The 13542-nt window shown below is 42.1% G+C and overlaps 1 protein-coding gene across 1 annotated transcript in view; it reads right to left on the bottom strand.

The window, feature by feature from the left end:
* The window catches only part of unc13bb (unc-13 homolog Bb (C. elegans)), a gene marked incomplete at both ends in the record, with an annotated part of 55686 nt that overhangs the window by 24691 nt on the left and 17453 nt on the right, over positions 1-13542 (bottom strand). The window contains 2 exons of the mRNA XM_080509928.1: positions 1931-2021; positions 2126-2419. Of these exons, the coding sequence (XP_080366054.1) occupies positions 1931-2021; positions 2126-2419 (385 nt within the window). The remainder of the gene's footprint in view (positions 1-1930; positions 2022-2125; positions 2420-13542) is intronic.

Here is a 13542-nt window from a genome sequence, read left to right as displayed (position 1 = left end):
ATATGTAAATATTTTGCATTGTTCAACACTGCCAACGTAATATAGAAAAGTGCATGGATTCATGGATTCATCATGATCTCCAATTTATTCGCAGCAATCTTAACCCCTTGACACCGAGTGTTGTGAATTTGCATCAAACCACAAACATGTTTTTTAATTTTTTTTATAATTGGAAAAAAATTCTGTCAATAATTTGTCAACGATGCAGGATAACCAACAAATTAATTGAGGGGCTTGGTAGAGTTAAGCAAATTGCTTGAGTCTTTTTGTTTAAGGTTTTTAAAATGTGCTTTGTGACTCTTCGGACTTGGCTTAGATGAGTACTAAATCCAGAATCACCTCCCATCACAGAATCACCTCCCATTACACATGTTTTGAGTATATACAAAAGACAAACATTTACTATAAGTTTCATTAACCATAACACACCTTCATGTGTATTTTAATCAAAGGTTTGAACAAATTTACCAGATATTTATAAAAAACACTCTTCTTACCTTGTAGGAAAAAGCCTGCAACCTGTAGATTTCATCTTGCAGGATTAATCAAATCCACATGGAACAGATCTGAGAAGCTCAGTAAAGTCCTTTTTCCTGTCTTTTATCGAAAGGCATGTTTTGTTTCATTATTTATATGACAAACTAGCAAATTCTCCTTTACCTGAATGCAAAAGTGCTGAATTCCTCATTTCTACTACTACTCAGTGAACAACGATCATACTGCAGTTCAACCTCAGTAGCGATCTCTACTCCCCCTCCCATCCTCTTGTACGCTTTTTCTGCTCGCTCGCTCTCTCTCTCTCCCTCTCCCTCTTTCTCCACTTCTGTCCTCTGGCATTGTATTCCAGTAGAAAGCTAATCTGTAGCTGAGAAACTGGCAGTTTTCAGTCTCATTAATTTTTATATTTTGAATCCACAATCTCCAGTTTATGTGAAAAATATGTTTAATTTCCAAAGACTTATTAGTTGCATGAGTGATATATTGAAGTCTGATTACTGTGTATTCATTCAAATATAATAATCATATTTCACATCTTTCAACTCATTTATTTTAAGTGAACATGTCGGCATGTTTTACAACATCAGGTAAACTATTTCTATCGTTAATTGTATTAGATTTCTGTAGCATTCAGCCTCGTGTCACAAATGTTTTACCAGGTTCAGTAATATATGGCACCATTTAGAGCCTCCACACACTCGTGCTTTCAATCAGTCATTTACCAGTCCATGAAAACTCATCTTCATAATCGCGTCTTGTGGGGGCTATCTCCATTCCTGCCTTTTGGCTATGCTTTTAACACCATAATGTTATAAGTCCCAGTTAGGGATAGGAGATCCCTGTGCTTGGACCCTTGAAATATAATTGCACATAAATGCAACACTAAACCGCATGTTTACCTGCCTGCATGATAATTGAAAGGCCACATAGTCTTGATTTCCAACTATATTTGTCACCAATGAGATTGTTATCAATACATATACATTTCAACTGAGGACCTATTCACACACCACAGATCTCATGAACTAAGAACATGGGAGAGACTGCTATGGGTGAACCATCTATTAATGTAAATTATAGGTCTCGGGGCAAAGTGATAGGCCTAAGTCAATAGAGGGACAGTGACAGTATACTTTAGCCTCACAATTAGTGTGTCTCGTGCAGGGATAAAATTAACCACTGCAGACTGAGGAAGACAGGAGGATCACAAGGAAATTAAGTTTGTAAGGGAACTGGCACAGCCAACTTAAAAGAAAAAGCTGACATTGCCATCGTATTCTTCTTAGGGGATTGTGCACATCCAGAGAGGTTAAACTCAACCACTGTCAAACAACTACAAGTGTTGTCAAGTACGTTTGTTATTATTGTGTGGTAGGGCAAAAAAAAGAATACTGGAAATGAGTGAAGATGGAGAAAAAGAAAAACCACCTACCTCACGTAGCTGAAGCCTGACTTTATTAATCGCCTTCAACCAGCGAAGCCTTGAAGGGTTAAAGGGCAGCGGTGGGCCATCATCATGGAATCTATTTCGATTGATTTAAAAGTAACACATTAGAGACATGTTCCGACGTATCTTCATTAGAACGTACTGATATTGTATTGCTACATTTTCTGTTTAGTTTTTTACCTTTGGTGTTTGGAAGAGCCTTTCTCTGCTGGGGTGTCAATTTTCAAGGCCCTACCAACTTCCAGGGACATTCTACGAATCTCCTGCTCACTGACCGTTGAGTGCCGGTTGGTGGGAGGATGTCCATTTGTGCGCGGCAGCCCATTTGTGGAGGGGTGAACGCCAGTACTGTGGTAGGAATGGAAGGACTCCTCCAATTCTGAGCCTCCAGTGCTCTCATGGCCAGTCTCACTAAGCTGGGAGCTGATCTGGCTCAGGTTTCCTGATGAGCCAAAGCGGCTACTTTCCACTGGACTACAATGTGAAAGGAGTAAAAATATTCCAAGTCAGAAAAGAGGAAAATATATTTTTAATGCATGTTCCACAATGTCAGATGTATGGGGAAGGTTATGGAAAATAGTTATAAAAAAAAGGTTTTCTTTAATTCCAATGTCTGTTTATCAATCTTTGATACATTGATACATTACTTTTTGGATTGCAACACTCCTCACTCACTAACAAACAATTCTTTGTAGAAAATGTGGAAGCAAAGAGCTAAAATGTTTACGTTTGTTTACAATAGTTTCTCTAATGCTGGGGTGTCAAACTCAGATCCTCGAGGGCCGAAGCTCTGCATGTTTTCCACGTCTCCCTCCACTGAATGTTCTGATGGTTCATCACCACATTCAGCACAAAGCCAGATAACGAGCTGCTCATTGCCATCAGCTGTGTGGAAGCAGGGAGACATGCAAATTGTGCAGGGCTGCGGCCCTCGAGGACCGGAGTTCGACACATGTGCTCTAATGGATTCCTAGTTATAGTGTGAACACACCAAATTGATATATCAAGATACTGAAAAAAGGAAGTAATACAAATTCCAAAACTGTATGAAAGTACATGCAAAAAACTGCACGCCTCTGGTAATTTATATAGTTTATAACATAATTAGCACACAAGATTATGATCTACTTTGTGGTGTGAGGCCAATGATTCCCTACCAACATACTCAAATAGGCATATTTCTGCATATTTTGTTGCCAGTGTATTATCTTTCATTAGAGAGACTCGGACTATGGAATACATATACACAAGACGGAGAGAAAATAGATGAGTGACAAATAGAAACAATAAAACATGCAGAACTTGTGTGCATTCGAAATATTACCAATGGCATTTCAGAACTAATTTCATTTTAAAAGGCAAATCACGAATTATTCTAATGTCCTTATCAAGACAATATTAAGGAATTTGCTGAACTCACGAGTATTCACTTTGTAAAATGATGTACAAATCAAATCAGAACTCCATGCTTTAATAAAATAAAAAAAATTTCTTTTGCAAAATGGTATCTAATCTTTAACATGTACACATCAGCGGAGGAAAGAAATGACACAAATCAAGAATAATTCAGATAAACAGAAAATAAATTAGTAAAATCTAAGTTAAGCTGAGAAATGTCAGGGAAGTGGAGGTAAACTGATCACTTCATATATTTTCATGTACTGAGGCCATGATTAAACATTTTGAATTTTGTATTGGAATTCTGTTTTGAAATGGCATAGGAATTTGCAGGGATACCAGACACAACATAACACGGGATAGACAAAAAGCTATATGCACTAAGCTAGAAAGAATGGACTGTTGAGCTGGACAGGAAATACATTTTTATTCCAAATGGTGGTTTCATCATAAATGGGTGGGTGCCATTTATAATGCTTTTACTAGCCTTTTTGCATTCAATAGATCCTTCTGGGACTGGTTGTCCAGCTGCAATCCAGTGGTAGAACCTGCAGGAGGGTCTGTTTCTACAAGGCTTTCCTTCTTCTCTGGTATCAGGGATGCTGAAGGATCTATTTCAGGAGTGGAGATGCAAATCTGGGGGGTTGCTATATTGTCTGTGGAACCTACCAGTTCAGTTTTTTGAGCATCAGATGTTGCAACCTTTTGTTCTGTTTGTGTGTGACCACTTTTCTTGTTAGTTTGGGGCTGAGATGTAATGACTAGGGTAGCTTGTGGCTTTGATGGTTCCGTCTGCCATGGGAAACTTATTTTTGCCCCAAATATTGAAGTGGCAGGTGACTCTTGTTTTCCAGCAACAGAATGTTCATCTTGAAACAGGCCTCCAGAAAGGGTTCTTAATCCTGAAAATAGACCACCGCTTCCTTCCGGTTGAGGCGATGAAGAGGCAGCTGACATTGTTGGTGAAAACAAGGACCCAAGAGATTTTCCTGCTTCACTCTGGGCCGATATAAAGCCAAATAAAGAATTTGCTTGTGGTGGATCTGCATTGTTAGGCAACCGATTAGCAGGTGATTCTTTATTAGCAAGTTGACCTGATTTGTCATTTTCTTTACTCTCAGGGTCTCCTTTAATGACCATAGGGGCCTCATATATTATTCCATCAACAATTGATTTTTCTTTATCAGTGTTCTCTACCTGATGGGTGAGGTCATCTGTAGTGTTAATAGATGCAATTGTACCAGCAGATGCTTTTGTACCAGCTTCTTCAGATGCTGTGTCAGTAGTCGTTGATTGGCTGGCAGATTTTACTTGGTCATCTGCTAGCACTGAGTCCTTGACTTTATTTGTACTACCCTCACAGGCTGATGTTGGTACTTTTGGTGACATACTGTCACTCTTATTCTGTGGCTGTGCAGCAATGTCAGTTGTTGGTTTGGGCTGAGCTGGTACTGAGTGAGGTGCCTTTGCTGGTGGTCCCATGCCTCCAAACAAAGATCCGCCTATGCCCCCGAGTATAGATGCTCCAGTCTGTGAGCCTGCAGTTTGACTTGTTGCTCCTCCAAACATTCCACCAAGTAAAGAACCACTAGGCTGTGTGGTTGCCCCACTGCCTCCAAACATCCCGCCCAGCAATGATCCACCACTCTGTGGCCCAGCAGACTTTGAAGTGGTTCCTCCTCCAAACATCCCACCTAGTATTGATCCACCAGTCGCAGAGGCAGTGGCTTGAGGACCAGACTGAGGAGTAGGCCCTTTAAATAACCCACCTAATATTGATCCGCCTGTTTGCAAAGGTGCTGTCTGGGCACTGGAGCCTCCGAAAATACCTCCTAATAATGATGGCCCAGTCTGACCAGCCTGGGGTGTTGCCCCTCCGAGTCCAAACAGTGAAGCCTTTTGCTGTTGCTGAGGACCTTCAGTGGGAGCTGCAGTTGGTTTAAAAAGGGAAGACACAAAACCTGTAACTGCATCTGCTGCTTGGTCACTTGCTGATTTCTCTGGCTCGGGAGGCTTCTGCTGCACCTGGTCAACAGGACCAGCTGACTGACTGGGCGGTGTACCTTCAACTTTAGATAGTGTTGTATCTTGGTTTGATTGAGTGCCTAAAAGTTCTGGTCCTTCCACTTGTTGTGCTGGCAAACCTATTTCAGATTGTTTAGATTGAATCCCTTCTGCTGTAGTAGTCAGAACAGTTGATTTATCAGTGTCTGGACAACTGATTACTTGTGTAAGATCACCATCAGTTTTAGAAAAGCTTGCCTCAGGACAGTCATTTGTTTCTTCATGCTTTTGTGACGTTTGGATCAGTTCTTTGCTTTGGACACCAGTATCAATTTCACATTTTTCATGGTGAATTGGAGCTCCTATGGTGGCATCACTTGGTATTGGTGAAATGGATACACCCGATGCACTGTCACTGACTGATGTAGCTGATGTTTTTTTGTCATCATTAGAAGTTTGTGAAGCTGTTGTAGGTGATGCTGCTGAAGAAGCAGATCCTCCAAACAATGAAAGCAAACTTTTACTGGGACCTTCATTGGGAACAGAGGCTCCAGGTAAAATGCTACCAAGAAGAGATGCACCAGTTTGTGCAGAAGCAGGATGAGAAGAGGATCCTCCTAAAATCCCGCCCAACAGAGAACCTTTATTTTCAGTCGTTGAAGTTTGGGATGCAGCTCCACCAAAAATGCCACCCAAAATAGACCCACCAGTCTGAGATCCAGCATCCTGAGGAGCAGATCCACCAAATAAGCCTCCAAGCAATGACGAGCCAGTTTGGGGGCCTGCAGTTTGAGGAATTGTGCCTCCTCTACTGGGGCTAGCCTGAGGTGTAGTCTGAGGTGCGGACCCTCCAAATAAACCACCTAATAATGAACCAGCTGTTTGGGAAGCTGGTGCTTGAGATGAAGATCCTCCAAACATTGCCCCTAAAAGAGAGCTTCCAGGCTGTGAAGAAGGTTGAGGAGCAGAACCACCAAATACAGAGAACAAACCCTTAGCTGGTGGTTCTTTGGGGTCTGATGATTCAGATGTAGACCCTGTACATTGAGGCCTTTTTTGGTTTGCGGGAGGCTCAGTACTTGATACTGAAAATAAAGAAAGCAAGCTTTTTCCTGGACCATCTGAAATAGACCCAGTGGATCCACTTATCATTGACATCAGACCGGAAGCTGGAGGTTCTTTGATGGGAGTGGAATCATTGGGCACATTTTCTGTAGTTGTTAATTTTTGTTCTCCATCGCATTTTGAACTAGGATCCTTTAATTCAATACCTGAGTCTTTAATTGTGGAAACATCTCCAGAAGAATGTTTGCTATCAATCATGTCACTCAGCGGGGTAGTATATATTTTATCAGACGTACTGTTTTGTTTGGTTCCTAAAGCTTCACCAGATATTTCACCTGTAATTGCTGCTTCTGTAATATGGCTACTTGACATTGTGGGCTCCTGGGAGGAAATTGTTGGTGGTACTTTGATAGAAGTATCAACAGAAGACAAGGAATTGGTATTTTTTTGTGGTAAGGACATAACATCAGAAGGGATGTTCTTCACAACTATATTGGGAGCAGCCGCTGCTGGGACAGATGACATATTTGAATTTCCACCAGCTGGTGTTTGTGGAGTACTGGTGCCGCCAAACATGGAGAACAGGGATTTTCCTGGACTATCACTTGATGATGACAAGCCACCCAATATACCTCCAAGAACAGAGGTGGCTGTCTGTCCTTGAGGTTGAGGCCCTTCTTGAGGTTTAGGTTGTGTGTGAGTTTCTTGGTGCTTTTGAGTTTGTGATTGAGCTTCCCTTTGTTGAGATAGTGTTGTTGGTGGCTGGGTTTGTGGGGGAATAGGACCACTAAACACAGAAAACAGTCCCTTCATTGGACTTTCGGATGAACTGGAAGGACTCGGCAGAATTCCTCCGAGAAGCGATCCTGTTTGGGCTTGAGACTGCTGGGTGCTGGGACCACTAAACATGGAAAGAAACCCTGTAGATGGGGGATCTTTTGGAGGAACAGTTGCCTGCTGTTTTGGTTGATCAGGAGGCTTGGTTTGATTAGGAGGCTGAGATGGGCTTGATCCTCCAAATAATGATAACAGTCCTTTACCAAGTGTTTCCTGCTGAGGAGGTTGTGGTGCTGCACTTGGGGGATGTGTTTGAGGCACAGGTCCCGTTTTAGGAGCAGGCTGTGGAGAACTTGGCCCAGTAAATAATGAAAATAAACTTTTACCAATAGATTCTTCCTGTGGAGCTGGGGCTGCTACAGGTGTTTGATGAATTGCTGTAGGTTGGGAAGGTGCCACTGATCCTCCAAACATTTCTCCGATTGAAATTCCAAACAGGCCACCAGATGATTTGTTTCCTGCTTCTTGCTTCATCTGTCCTGCAGGTGGGTTAGTAACTGACTGACTTGCTGCAGGGTCGAGCAAATGATTTGTAGAAGTCATTTGCAATACAGTTTTTTCAGGGGGTTGGCCCTGAACTGTTCCAGACATGCTGCCTCTGTCTGTTGTTTGCTGCCTCAGTATACCCTGATGTCGAGTTGCTGAAGTCAGTGAACCCTCAGTAACACTGGGTTTCATTTGTTGTTTCTGTGGCGTAGATGGCTCTGTACTAAATAGACTTCCAATTGATCCAAAAAGATTTGATACTCCTGAAGACTCTTTACTTGTAGTGCCACTGCTTGGCAATGATGTGGTGCTGCTAGTTTTGCTATGCTGGTTAGGAGAGAGCTCAGAAATTTGGGGCGATTCTGGTTTATTGTCTTCTATTCCCACTGCAGATTTTATGAAGTTCATTAAGCCAGGCTGAGGCTGTTCTGGCACTTTCTCTACTGGTATATTCACTGGCATTTCAGTTGCAGGTTGCCTAGGCTTGATAAGAGATTCTTTTGATTCTAAAGGCACAGTAATGCCAGGCTTTGTTGGTGGGGACGTTTGTTGAGCCATGGTAGTCTGACGTGATAGTCTAGGTTTTTGTGACATTTGAGATTGTATTGATGGTTGAGTCACCTGTTTTGTTGTAGGAACTGAAGGTAGAGTTCTCCTTTGTGAGGTAACTGATGTCTTCATTTCTACATTTTCTGGTGGAGTAATTACAGCAGAGGAATCTTCTTTGACAATCTTAGACTTTAGACTTTTGAAACCTGATGCAAGAATGTTGTGAGGCTGTCTGCCAGAGTCCTGGTCAGTGGTTTTACTCACTTCCACCTGGGATGATTTGCCAACAAATGACGAAATCATAGAAGAAATCTTGTTGACTTGGCGATTTGGTTGTTCTTCTCCTGGTGACACTCTTTTCCTCCATTCATCCTCCGATACATCATCTACATGTTTCACTGTGACAGCACTGGATGAACGACGCCGCTGGCTAGGTTGGTAACAGTTGTGAATGAGCTGTTGATTTGAATTAGCAGTTTCACTGGAGTTTAATGAAACAGCAACTTTTTGAGCAAGGAAGCTCTTAATTTCCTGGTTATTCCAATTAGGGCCAATGTGATTTTTATTATGACAAGAAAGGTCGATTACTTCATCATAGACATAATTGGGTTGTCTTGGATCCATTCTGACTTTGTTTAACCTATAGCATGTGAAATCAACATTTTGCTGCCCTTGCGACAAAAAGGAATTCTGAAACATTTGAGAGAACTGCTCGAGATTTAGATTCATAATCTGATTTCCTTTTCGATAGGCAGCAGACAAGTCTAAGGGTGCATTAAGAAGTTGAGAATCATTTTGATTTTGACCAGGAAGCCAAAGAAGCTCATCCTCATTGTAAAGGGGGATTTTAAAGCCACAAACTAAAACCATTTCATTGTGCAACCAAGCACTAGGAAGATTATCTAATTTTTGTGCATCTCCCCAAGATTCCCCTTCAGGGGCACAGGTATACACAAATTCCCCCGCTGCATCTGTAAGCAATGCATAAATGTACTCATGGTCCGTGTAAACAAAGTAGCCACAGTCACCATCGTCAGCTGGCCACCACATTCCCTGCTCTAAAAGCGCGAGCCACTGCTGATACCATTCAGTGTCTTCGAGATAACGAGAATCAGGGGTTTCAGAATTGGCATTTTGAGAACAGTTTGAATCAAATGGTCTATTCATATTATACAGACTATGATCAACATTTTGCAATCGATTGTCATCAATTCCATTTTGCCAGTTAGCGGAATAAGACAGGCTTGGAGCAGTTTCCTCATAATAGCCTTCATGATATGATACCCCATTCAAACTGTAAGTGCTACCATCATTGAAGGAGTTCCATCTCCCAAACTTTGCATTACATTGTTTAGTCGTTAAATTCAATGCACCTTCATCATTATGTGGATATGCCACATTTCCCAAGTCTTCATAACTGCTCCATAACTTCCGTTTGGGATACGGGTCATCATTCCTGTGGCTTGCAAACTGATATTGTTCAATTTGCTCCTGATGAGAGACAACACTTTGAAGTGGCATGGTGTTAATTGATTGATCAATATTTGATGAGCTGCAGTGAAGAGGAGATACCGCACGCTCACAGTTATGTCCATACACTTGATTTTCTCCCTCGAATAGACAATTTAGTGATTCATTCTGAAATTGCATCCATAGTGCACTTTCACGGATCCACTGGTATTCATCATAAGAGGGACTTATTGTGTAAGGGGACAACTGACCTTGACCCTGGTACAGATTTTGGCTTGTAGCTACAGACAAAGAGGGGCTGCTTCCACTCATATATGGCTGTCTGGTTATTACTGAAGAAGTTGCATTGTTTTGTAAAAGAGAGTTAATATTTCCAGTGCTACAAGCCATAGGGGTAATTGAGCCAGAATAATACAACTGTGACAGATTGCCTGTGCTTACTGAGGAGTATGCTGCTTGACTCTGAAGCGTTCTGGCAAAGGTAGCCGATGTTCGCAAGTCTAAACTCTCAGTATCTATTGAGACCGGTGCCCTAATCAAAGCATGTCTACTGTGTCCTGGATTTGGAGTACCTGGAACAACTTTGCGTAGGTTGTGCCTTCCAAAGTCTGATGTTGCACTTCTTGATACACCAGAATGCAACTCGCTGAAATTTGTTGATGGTGTCTGTGGTTTTGTAACCTCACCTAACATGTCTACTTGTTTAGTATGTGGATCCTCAGTTAACTTGTTAAACAATCCAGATAAAAAATGTTGTTGGGGACTTTTTGTATTCTTCTTCTCCCATTCTTCATGGTCCTGTGATGATTGTGGTACATTAGTGTGTGACTGTTTTTGCAGTGGGGGTTTCATTACTTCTGAATAAATGTTGGTCTTTTGCTGGGGTGGTTGCACTGTTGGTAGCTGAGAGGTTTCACCGGTGCTTTCAGATGATTTTGTTAACTTGTTTAACAACCCTGAGAACACTCCAGACTGACTGGGGGTCTCCAGGTGGGTGTGGCCAGTCTGGCAATATGGCACTTGGCTTTGTTGCCGCATGGCAGCAATGTTTTTAGGTTCCTGATCCTGAGGTACATTGTCTGATGAGGATTTGAATAGTCCAGAAAATAAACCACTTGATTGCGTTTTCTGAGTTGTGCTACTTAGTACTTGACTTTGTTTGGAAAGTGGAACATTCTGCCTTGTTTGCTCATAGCTGGATTTACTTGGGGTAATTATATGCTGTTGGACTGATGGTTGATTTTGTGTATTTATGTTGTCTGCTGAGGCAAATTTAAAAAGACCAGACAGAATGCCGCCTTGTTGGGATGGGCTTTGCCGAAGTGGAACCGTTTGTTGTCGGGTAAAGCCTGGTTTACTAGTCTCCGGTTGGACAACTTGCTGACATGATGTTCTGTTTCTGAGAAGAGGGCCTCGATTTGGACCTTCAGTACCATCTTTGTTAAAACTGTTTTGTCCACCGATATGTTGCTGGACTGCTTGACTGCTTGCAATAGTCTCAGAGGATCCAAACTTGAGCAAACCAGACAACAGCCCCTTTTGTTGAGTTTGTGCTTGCCTAGTTTCACCTGACATCAACTGTTGATTAGGGTTAGTGTTGAAGTTTCCTGTGTTTATGGCTTCAGAAGGTTGTTTATTTTCTTGTATATTTTCTGCTGATGAAAATTTTAATATTCCTGAGAAAAGACCCCCTTTTTGTGGAGCTGAAGAGCTTTGCTGTGGGGCTTGTTGTTGAGGAAACTGTGAGGGAATATTGCACTTTGGAGGTTGATTGTTATTAGAACCCTGCTGCGGGGTACTGCCAGAAATGTCACTCGCAGAGCCGAATTTAAGAAGTCCAGACAGTAATCCTCCTTGCTTGGGTTGATTAGAGCCCATATGAGAAATGTCATCTGCCGAATTCCCTTTGAAAAGACCTGTCAAAAAACCTTGTGATTCAGGATGATTGAGAGCTTGATGTTGCGATCCATGAGGGGCTGTGGGGGGCTTCTGATTGGATGTATGTGGTGCATGTGTGGCAGATGGCAGTTTGCTGTTTTGAGATTGCTGACGACTGCTGAAATTCTGGTTTGAACTGGAGGGAGTGGAGCTTGGGTTTAATAGGCTGGAAAACCATCCTTTCTCAGTGTTTTCATTGTGCATGGATAAAGACGTACTTGCATTTGTTGAAGAGGAAATATAATCAGCTTGTGGAGCATTTTGTGAGTTTGTGGATGCACCAACATTTTCACTAGACGAAAACTTTAGAAAGCCAGAAAGCAAACCCTCTGGTTTGGAATTTTGCTGAGTGGAGAGATTTTCAGAGGACCGAAAAGGCAATTTGATCTTACTGATCAATGATGGGTCCTCCTCAGGTTGGGGACCCTCTGAGGCCCTAAACACTGGATAAACTGCTACAGGAGGAACCTGCTGAGGTACAATGGGAACAGCAGGTGTGATGAGTGAGCTAAATGATTTTTTAAAAGGGCTGAAGAAACCAGCATTTGTAGATTGTGTCTGGCCATTTGAGATCCCTGGTCCTGCAATGGGTACATTTTCTTGTTTGTTAACCTGTTGGTGGTTTGGTCCTCTATAAAAATGTCCATCATAATTTTGTCCACAATGTTTCTCCTGAGGTAAACTTTGTATTTTTCCCAACTTACGTTGTACATCTGCTGATATTGACTGTTGATGAGCACTGTTAAAACTTTTCTCATCCCACTGACATTGAAAATCTTTGGACTCTGATCCCTGTTTGGTTACAGCTGAGCTCCCATTATCTCCTGCAGAGAATAACTTTAATGGATTCAATTTGTCCAAGACTGAGTTTTCCGGAGCACCTTGAGGTTTAGACATGAACTCTGGTGTATGCTCCTTTGCACTTCCCAGAGTTTGATTCTTTGTGGCGGTTCCTGTGTTTTGATAATGTCCTCGGGTTTTGGCATCATGTGGTGGCTGAGGAGGCAGATGATTGAAGGATTTTTCAGGAGATGGTTCGACTGGAGATACAACAGCTACAGGAGCTGTGCTGCTTGACTTTGGAATAAAGGAAAACAGTTTTGTGAAGCCAGATTGTGGAGGCTGTGCAGATGGTGCTTTTGAAGGTGGGGACGGTTGTTTGGAGCCTCCAACAACTTTGTCCGTGAGGGAACCAAACAAGGAACTGACAGCATTCTTCACCCCTGAAATACCCTGATCTGAAGGAGGTTGTGATTGCGGTTCTCCTCTGGGATCCTTTACTGAGCTATTCAGGTCCTCTCCAAATGAATCAGTTCTATTGCTGCCCTGAGAAGACAGTCTAGATTTGCTTGATTTAGGAAGAGAACCATACTTGCTGATTTCTTCCTCTTTTTCAGCAAGATATTCAGAAACGGTTTCAACTAGACACTGGAGCTCATCCATCGGATCCACATATTCATCACTTGGTTCCTCGACAGGAGAGAGAACCATCTCTGGAGCCCATCCTCCAGCTTTAGATTTCCCATACTTTTTTTCCCGTAGATTCTGAGAATTTTCTGTGTGTCCTTCATAGGAGTAAGAGTATCGCTCTTTGTATTGTCTTGTGTTCTCCGAGTGAAGGTCGTCAGCCATAAAGGTAATATCCTCAATATCCTCCTCTGTTCCTAAAGGGTAGCGCACATCCTGGGAGTTTTCCAAATCAAAATCAAATCGAGATTTCATTCTGGCCTCTTGTTCTTTTTTGTATGCTACATAATTTTCAAGTGTGTGGTCCAGTTCATTTTTAGCCCACATCCTTGTCTTGTAGAGAAGGCCATTCTTGTATGGCCTGAGGCATGATGTCATGCGCT

The sequence above is a fragment of the Blennius ocellaris genome (genome assembly GCF_963422515.1).
Source record: "Blennius ocellaris genome assembly, chromosome: 15".
NCBI lineage: Eukaryota > Metazoa > Chordata > Actinopteri > Blenniiformes > Blenniidae > Blennius > Blennius ocellaris.
This window is presented reverse-complemented; position numbering and strand designations above follow the sequence as displayed.